Raw genomic sequence first — 9,499 nt, 5'->3', positions numbered from 1 at the left:
AAAAGTAAGTAACAGATTACTAGCTAAAAGTAAGTTACAGATTATTAGCTAAAAGTAAGTAACAGATTACTAGCTAAAAGTAAGTTACAGATTACTAGCTAAAAGTAAGTTACAGATTACTAGCTAAAAGTAAGTTACAGATTGTTAGCTAAAAGTAAGTTACAGATTATTACCTAAAAGTAAGTTACAGATTATTAGCTAAAAGTAAGTAACAGATTATTAGCTAAAAGTAAGTAACAGATTATTAGCTAAAAGTAAGTTACAGATTATTAGCTAAAAGTAAGTTACAGATTATTAGCTAAAAGTAAGTTACGGATTATTAGCTAAAAGTAAGTTACAGATTATTAATTCTGGTATCGACAAGTATATACAAGTTAAAAATATATAGCAGTTGTTCAGAATTGGAAATTGATTGAAATAATTTATACCAAAAAGATGCCCCCCCCCAGTAACACAGCGAAATGTCTGCGGACTTACAACGCTAAAAACCGGGTTTCGATACCTGTGGTGGGCAGAGCACAGATAGCCCATTGTGCAGCTTCGTGCTTACCTACAAACAAACAAACCAAAATGATATGTTTTTAAATTCAATCGTGTATAAAGTACTTGTTTCAAGCTTAAACAAACACACAGCGTTATTAAACGAGATTTATTTACATAAAATAATCCATCTTTACTTTCGGCACTATGTAAATAAGCGCTGAACAAAAGTCGTAAGTTCACAAGGAAACAAGACTTTGTTAGAATAAAATTCATATTTTACGTGCTGTAATGTCCTCCGGTGGGACAGCACTAAGTCTATGGATTTACAACGCTAAAATCAAGGGTTCGATTCCCCTCTGTGGACACAGCAGATACCTCGATGTGGCTTTGCTATCAGAAAATAGAAAAACACACATGTTCTACAGTTTAGTAAATCGTTTAAAAGACAAGACGCGTATTACTATGGTATGTGTAACATAACAAGCGTTTCTTTTGTTTTATAAAGGTGAACATCTTACGCTTACCAAAATTTTTCAAAACCCGTTCACACACGCTTTCGGCATACATATTGAGTTCAAAGTATAAATAATCAGGTATAGGATATCGTTTCTTTTGAGCTAGCCACATATTGTTTCTGAATCCTACCAAATATGGTGTCGCTGGAGAATTAATGTGTTTCTCAGCGACATCGGTCTTGAAGAAGTTTAGGAGTACTTGTTGCTCTCTAATCCCTATTTTTACTTATGGAATGACCAAGTGACGTATGAATGATAAGTGCACTTTGGCAGAATTAATTATATTGTACTGCCAATATAATGGTTATTTTTTCAGTATAAATCAGATTGTTAACTCTCACATACACAGGTGAAAAACCTTAATTTTGTTACTTTAAACACGTGTCCAGTCTATTTTCTTCAACCTCGTCACTTTAGAAATTTAAATTAATTCTCAAATACTTAACCTGTCGAGCCTCTTCTTACAAGTATTAAAGTATACTGAAGTGCTTAAATCTAACCCTCTCAATAACCCTCTCAAACTATTTGTTGTTATTATTGAATAAACCATCGTACTTGTTTATTTACACCTTTTTTTAGGAAGAATAGACACCTATATTTTATTATACAACTGCCAAATTTCAAGTTTCGTAAAGACTATTACAAAACGCCCCATGAGACCATAATCTATAAACATTACAGAAGTAAGTGTTTAAAGTATTTTGGGGCTTCCGAAAGAGAAGAAACATTACTACTGATCAATAATACGGTGGACTAAAAGGCACAATATTAGAACAGTGAAAAAGAATAATGGACAATGCAAGTTTGTCTTTAGGTGCCAGATAATGATGAAAGATTACTGCCCACACAAATCGTTCTGCTTCTAATCTGATAAATCCTTTTATCTTGATGTTAGAAAGCTGAAGGAGCGTAGTCCTTTCGAAGAGACAGTTTAATGTGGGCTATAATTTCACTCGAACCTTTGTTGCAAAGAAAACCATGATAGCTGTTACTCTATAAAAGGAAAATAAAGGCCTTACAAAGCATAAAAAGAAATAGTGTTTTTGTTGTTTTTTTCTTAAACGCTTTGGTGAGCTATTTCTGTCACCGTAAACATGGACCAATTACATTCTTAACTTACCTATTTCCAAATTACAGAGGCAACTTTAGAAGCTAAATAATATTTTTGATAATATTAAAATGAAGAAAACTAAATTTATGTTGGATTTTGACGCATTTAAAAAAAAAAAACACTTTCGAGTAACTGATATAACTTTTTGCGCAATTTGTGCTGTGTCCACCACGCGTATCGAAACCCGATTTTGAACGTTATAAAGAACAATTGTTGCTGCGTCACCGTTTCGTGCGAAACTCTAAATAAATCACGTTCTTGAGTGAGAAGGGGGACTAAAGTTTGATGTTTTAGGCTCAATTCTAATTAAGGACTGTTTTGAATTCTACTCATGTAAGACATAATGAAATATTTTGCCAAAATTAATATCAAATATTTCTATTTAACAAATCAAGGTGAATAATAGCATCCGATATGTTCTACTTTATGAGATAAAAGTAACACAAAAACTCTAGAAACTATGTAATGTAAACATTGAAACTAAAGAGGCTTACATTTAAGCTCTGTTAATTACAAAAAGACAGGGTAGGGTCTCAGTGGTAAAAGACAAATTTAAAATGATATATCAAAACACGTCTACATTTGAGGACAAATTAACATAAGTGCAAGAAAATCGGCATGATTTTTATAACAAGTTTCATTGGTTAATCACTACGACGTAATGACTTTACGACAGACTGTAACATATTTATTTACTTATTTTTTTAAGAGATGCTGTCATATTTTGCTACATTTTCATTACTTTGTAATTAATCGAAACGTCATCCATGTATCAGCACATTTACTCTCTGTGATAGTATGGCAAAGAAAAAAATTACGTCCAAACAAAACTATATTCACATTGACCTTACCTACCCCCAGTGACTTACAACGTTAGAAACCGAGTTTCGATACCCGTGGTGGGCAGAGCACGGACAGCACATTGTATAGCCTTGTGCTTTATTACAGCCCCCAGTGGCACAGCGGTATGTCTGCGGACTTACAACGCTAGAATCCGGGTTTCGATACCCGTGGTGGGCAGAGCACGGATAGCCCATTGTGTAGCTTTGTGCTTAACTTCAAACAGAAAAAAAAATGCTTTATTACAAACAAGTTAACCTACGTATCGTTCATCCTTATGGAAATGTTAACTTTTTTATTGCACATTATTTATCACAATAAATATTTTCTAAGATCCGATTTGTATTAGTTTCACTATTTGGTAGAAATATGCTGTTTTTGTTTTTGCACCACAACCCCTAAGACACGTTCACCAAGGTGATATTGTTGTTTGTATAAATAATATGCAACGATTGCTGAAAAATTCTGATCTTTGTTTCCTTTCTCTAATTGAATGACTTGTAAAACTATTTGGTAGAAATATGCTGTTTTTGTTTTTGCACCACAACCCCTAAGACACGTTCACCAAGGTGATATTGTTGTTTGTATAAATAATATGCAACGATTGCTGAAAAATTCTGATCTTTGTTTCCTCTCTCTAATTGAACGACTTGTAAAACTAAAACCAAACCAACAGTTAACTATTTCGTTTTCTTCGTAGGTTTCCAGTGTCATGGCAGTTGGAAAGAAAATGGAACTTATTACCTTATTGCTAGTGCACTCAGGACTCGAAGAAGATATTGCATCGTAAGTTGTTTCTCGGTGAAACCTTTATTTTCCGCCAGCTCGTGGGTCTGAATATGAAGAAGGTGGTTCTTTCGATCTGATTGGGTTTTGCTAACTGTCAGTAGTTTTAGCCCGTGTTTAGAATAACCCTGCTATTATAATGCATCGGCACGTGCTTGCGGCCTATATTGAGTTGTAGTACGTAACTTCTCTCGCTCTCGAAAACGGTTATTTTTCTGCCTCTTCTATTTTATCTTTTTTTTTTTTGGTTGTGCGTTTTTTTTTTTTTCGTTTCCTTTTATCACCATCCAATGTTTTATTCTTACTACTTATTCGATAAAAGTAGTCACTGAATGTTATGTTTTATTATTTAAAAAAAAAAAGGTATTTGAAATGAAATGCCAGCAATGTATAATAATATATTTGCTTGTTATAAAGCGCAAAGCTACTCAATGGGCTACCTGTGATCTGCCCATTTCTGATATCGAAACCCAATGTTTAGCGTTATAAGCCCTCAGACACACATGCTCAAGTGCATTTGATTTAATGGTAACTCGTACGGATTCCAAATCAATTAATGTGTTTGTTATTCGTTTACAATTCTGAGTTCAATACCAGTTTCGTATTATTATCTGTCTATATGTAATGCCATTTTTGAAAGATTTCTTTTCAAAATGTTAACAGATATAAAGTATATTAGTCGGTTAACAAGTAATATTTCTAAACAGTTAAACACTGACCCGGGATATTTAATATGTCCTTAAATTTAATCGTTTTTGTTATTTGACTAGGATCTCCTGAACAGAAAAGTCTTCAATCGACCAGTAAAAAGTTTTACAGAAAAACCCAGCTAGTTGTGGAAGTCGTACTTAAAAATAATTAACTCCATCTCAATCTGAAACGAGAACAAACCTTCACACTATTCTGTGTATGTAGTAATCCAATAAATCACTTTAAGCGTGTATCACTTACGACACAACTATCAACAGTATCAGTTTCTTGGGATGATAACCATTTGTATTGGGCCAACAAATCGTTTTCTGTCTGTTACCAGCAAAACATTGTTTTTAACCCACAATAGGTCCCCTTCAAGTAATCGTCATTTATAAACACAGACTAAGTGCTCGTGCACACAAAAGACCCCCCTCTGAATAATTGTATACCAAGTTATTTATAATAGAAACAAATTTGATGCTCCCTTCTGTCAGTTTTCACCATCATTCAAAGTCGTTCGTAGTTTATTCACACATGCCGTTAACACATAATCGAAGAAAGTATACAGGATTTGTTTTAATAAAAATGTTGCATTAGTCCAGATTTCGCGACCGTTAAAAAGATTAGTGACATGTATATGTTATACGATCTTATATTACTTTGATATGGTTAAATATTAAAATTTGCCCGTTTTTTCTCCATCAAATTATATTCTCTTCATTAGTACACATACACATACATACAATTGTTTCAATTGATGTTCGAGCAATTCGGACTGTTTAATTATGACGTTTCAGTTGTCGTGAATAAATATTAAACAAACTAGTTACTAATGTAATAACACCAGCACACCTTTGAATGTAATAAATCTTCACGAAGTTAACGGATACCTCCGATTGCTCAGGTTTACGGCGCTTCTAAAATTTGGGTTTTGGTACCTGTGATGGGCAGATTATAGATAAACAAACAACTACGCAATTGGCTAATAGCAGCCAAACCAAGAAGTAAACCCTATTAATTTTCTTGATAAAAAATAATTTAAATGGAATATTTCATGAGGAAACGGTAAAGCCACATTTGAGGATCTGTTCAAATGATATATATATCATAGATATGAATATAATATTCTCCTTTTTCATTGCACAAATTTTTCATTTTCTTCCAGGTGTTCACTGAAGATGACAAAACGTTACATTTCTCTGGAAGCCCGGATGTTTGTTTGAGGAACATGAGACTGGGTAGAGACGGATTCATCGCCTTTAGCCTTAGCGGTAAAAGTGGGTGTTTTATGATGAATTTATTTTGTCATAAATAAAAATATATAAATATATAAAAATAAATAAAAGTATTTTATAATATGTTTCTTAATTTGTCAATAAACAAATTAACAACTCACCACTGAGAAGCCTAGTAACCGGAACATTTTACGGTAATTAGGAAAACAGTTGTGCTTAACACAATGAGGTATCTGTGTTCTGATCATCATGGGTATCGAAACTCGCATTTTACCATTGTAAGCACGCAGACTTACCGCTGAGATATTGGAACAGACTTTCATTTTTTTTAAGCATGGCCAAGTGGTTACGGTGCTTGACACACAATCTGAGGATCGTGGCTCGAATCTCCGTTCCACCAAACATGCTTCGCCTTTCAGCCGTTGGGGCGTTATAATGTGACGGTCAATCCCAATATTCGTCGGAAAAAAGAGTAGCCCAAGAGTTGGCGGTGAGTGGTGATGACTAGCTGTCTTCCCTCTAGTTTTTCACTGCTAAATTAGGGACGGCTAGCGCAGATAGGCCTCGTGCCTCGTGTAGCTTTGCGCGAAATTCCAAATAAACCAAACCTTTTTTTGAGGGTGGCAATCGCATTTTAGAAAACACTTGGATTATCTGTGCGTGTATGTGTGGAATATCATTAAAAGGTATCTTCGTTTTTATATATTTGGTTTTAAACCATTCGGGTGAATTTTCTAAAACAGGATTCTTCAGAGTCCAGGTGTGAGTGAGATACAGAACAACATACACCAGATAAAAGTTGCTAACATCCATGCATTCAAGATTCGAATAAATTTCTCAGTCGCTATGCCATTGTCGGGTTGTTTTTTTTTTCAGTCATTAAAAAAAGAGTTTGTGTGCGCGCGCGCGACTGTCGTAAAATCAATCTTAGCCTCCTTCTGTAAAGTAATCACCGTTCGTGTTCAGGCTCTGTTATTTGGCTAGTCTTGTTGAACGTGATAACGTACAACGTTGTGAGCATATGCTAGCTGAAAAACAAACGTTCCTATTTTTACGATATTTCATGCGTTGCGTGTCTGTTTTCACATAGTGTGTTTTTTGACAGAATATATATTATGTATATGTAAATGAAAAAAAACAACAAAAAAACATTCATATCTTATACAACACGTATTCAACAGATTTAGTTCTGCAGGAGTATAAGTTGATTTCCTGATCTTTATCTGTTAAATGAGAAAGATATAATCAAACACTTAATAGTTCCTTGAAGAGGGGAATTATAATATTATTCTCCCCCTCATTTCCAGTAGATCTTGAGAATATCAAACTAAAAATGAAACACGTTTCGAATACTTTGTTGAAAGGGTAAGAACTTTTTCTCTGAACTCGTTAGTAGTGTTAGAACAAAGCCACATTGGACAAGTTCTTGTGTCCACCTCAGGAAATCGAACCCCGGATTTTAGCGTTGTAAGTAGGTAAACTTACCGCCGTCCCACCGGGGGACTCTCAATAGTAGTAGAAATTAAGTCCACTATTGAATATATGTCGTATTTACTAAAACATTAACTAAAAACAATAAAAAACAGACTTGTTAGATTTATGAAATGGTTTAAATTTTATCAAATTTCTCTTTTAATTACAGCTACCAACATATTTTTTAAAAGGCACACAAAAGCTCTGCATAAAAAGGTCGTGTAATGTTAACCTTTGAACCCAATTGTGTCGGGAGCATCATACTGTTATGTTTTTTATGACTTTCCTAATTAATTAATCCATTAAGTGTGGTTATATACCAATCTCATTTAAGACGTCATACGAGACTTGAATCTTCGACTGTTTTATTGATAAATAAACGTTTGTTTTCCCGTCACAGTGACTAAATCGTCTATATTCAAGTATAATGTGCATACCACTGTTCAAATACACACTTTGCCGAAAACGCAATCATATAAGACACATCGTGTTAATAACGTTTTTTTCCCCTCTGGGATATAGAAATGAGTACTTGTGTCACCACGGATACCACTGCAACCAGTTAGTCTGATAGTGAATTACATATTATTATCTCTACACGAGGGAAAAATAGTACACGTATTGGTTATCCTTGTAAACTAATCATATTAACAAAGAGTATATTTTATATATATATAGAGAGAACGTTTTTAAATAAAAAAGGGATATATCTTTTCACTACTGAAGACAATATCTCGAATACAGTATAAAACAACTTGAGGAACCTGATAATCAGCGAGCGTACTTTCCTTCCTTTTTTCGCTCCAACCCGATAATCCGAGCGAGTTTTCTTATTAAGGGGTGAATACCTATCTAGATGGTGATATTTAATAGTTTAACTATTTTTTGAGTCCCCCATTAGGTCAGCGATACGTTCAGAGACTTACAACGCATATATATACAAGGCTCGGTTTTCCGCGGTGTACACAGCAGATAGATTTTAGGGCAAAGCCACATGTGGCTTTGCCCTAAAATACACACAAACGTTATTCTATGAATGCGTTTTTTTTTAGTTGTAGACGAGATTTTATATTTGAGCTGTTTTATATGTGGTTTATTTATGTATTACAACACAAATCACTTCTTTTGGTATTTATCTAGTATTAAGTTGAATATAACTTAAGTTATTGTTTAAATTACTGTCATGTAATATTATTGAAAAAATAAAAAGTAGTTGGGCCATCAGTAAGTTAAGTTTCACATAATGTAGTTGGACCATCAGTAAGTTAAGTTTCACATAATGTAGTTTGAACATCAGTAAGTCAAGTTTCACATAATATAGTTGAACCATCAATAAGTTAAGTTTCACATAATGTAGTTAGACCACCAGTAAGTTAAGTTTCACATAATGTAGTTAGACCACCAGTAAGTTAAGTTTCACATAATATAGTTGGAACATCAGTAAGTTAAGTTTCACATAATGTAGTTAGACCACCAGTAAGTTAAGTTTCACATAATATAGTTGGACCATCAGTAAGTTAAGTTTCACATAATATAGTTGAACCATCAATAAGTTAAGTTTCACATAATATAGTTGGACCATCAGTAAGTTAAGTTTCACATAATATAGTTGGACCATCAATAAGTTTCACATAATGTAGTTAGACCATCAGTAAGTTAAGTTTCACATAATATAGTTGGACCATCAGTAAGTTAAGTTTCACATAATGCTGGATAATATTTTAGTGCACTATCACTTTAATAGTGAAATTTATAATTATTTTAGGTTCCCTAAAGGAAGTAGATTTAATTCAAATACTAACAAATAAATATGACAAAACGATTCTTATTTTTTTAGGAAAAATGAAATGTTTAGTATAAATATAAAACATGAATATATATGGAATTCTTAGAAAGATGTCAAAACAATAGAAAATATAACGAAATTTCTTCAATGTAAAATAACTCAGGTTTCAAACTAACCGAAATGTCGAATAAGAACAAAATTAAAACACTCAAGATAAAATAGTTTAATGAGAGTTTAAAAAAAGAGTCAAAAGGCTAGATAGTATAAATGTAGAAAACCGGATAAGAAAATAACGCGAGAAATAGAAAATGAAATTACTTTTAAAAACTTGAAAGATGTTAACATTGATTTATATCACACACAAACAATTGTTTAATAAATTGAAAGGTGTTAACATTGATTTATATCACACACAAACAATTATTTAATAAATTGAAAGGCGTTAACATTGACTTATATCACACACAAACAATTATTTAATAAATTGAAAGGCGTTAACATTGATTTATATCACACACAAACAATTATTTAATAAAATGAAAGGTGTTGACATTGATTTATATCACACACAAACAAT

At 33.0% G+C, this 9,499-nt stretch overlaps 1 protein-coding gene across 2 annotated transcripts in view; it reads left to right on the top strand.

Moving 5' to 3' along the window:
* Positions 1-9,499, top strand: part of LOC106466155 — a 76,977-nt gene that overhangs the window by 64,357 nt on the left and 3,121 nt on the right. The window contains exons 11-12 of one of the 2 annotated variants that reach the window (XM_022394114.1): positions 3,650-3,735; positions 5,594-5,699. In XM_022394114.1, the coding sequence (XP_022249822.1) occupies positions 3,650-3,735; positions 5,594-5,699 (192 nt within the window). Of the gene's footprint in view, positions 1-3,649; positions 3,736-5,593; positions 5,706-9,499 lie in introns of both variants that reach the window. The other variant, XM_022394113.1, reaches the window with a different exon arrangement.

Source organism: Limulus polyphemus, unplaced genomic scaffold (genome assembly GCF_000517525.1).
Source record: "Limulus polyphemus unplaced genomic scaffold, Limulus_polyphemus-2.1.2 Scaffold2170, whole genome shotgun sequence".
NCBI lineage: Eukaryota > Metazoa > Arthropoda > Merostomata > Xiphosura > Limulidae > Limulus > Limulus polyphemus.
The sequence above is the reverse complement of the archived record's forward strand: the minus strand, read 5'-3'. Positions and strand labels throughout refer to the sequence as shown.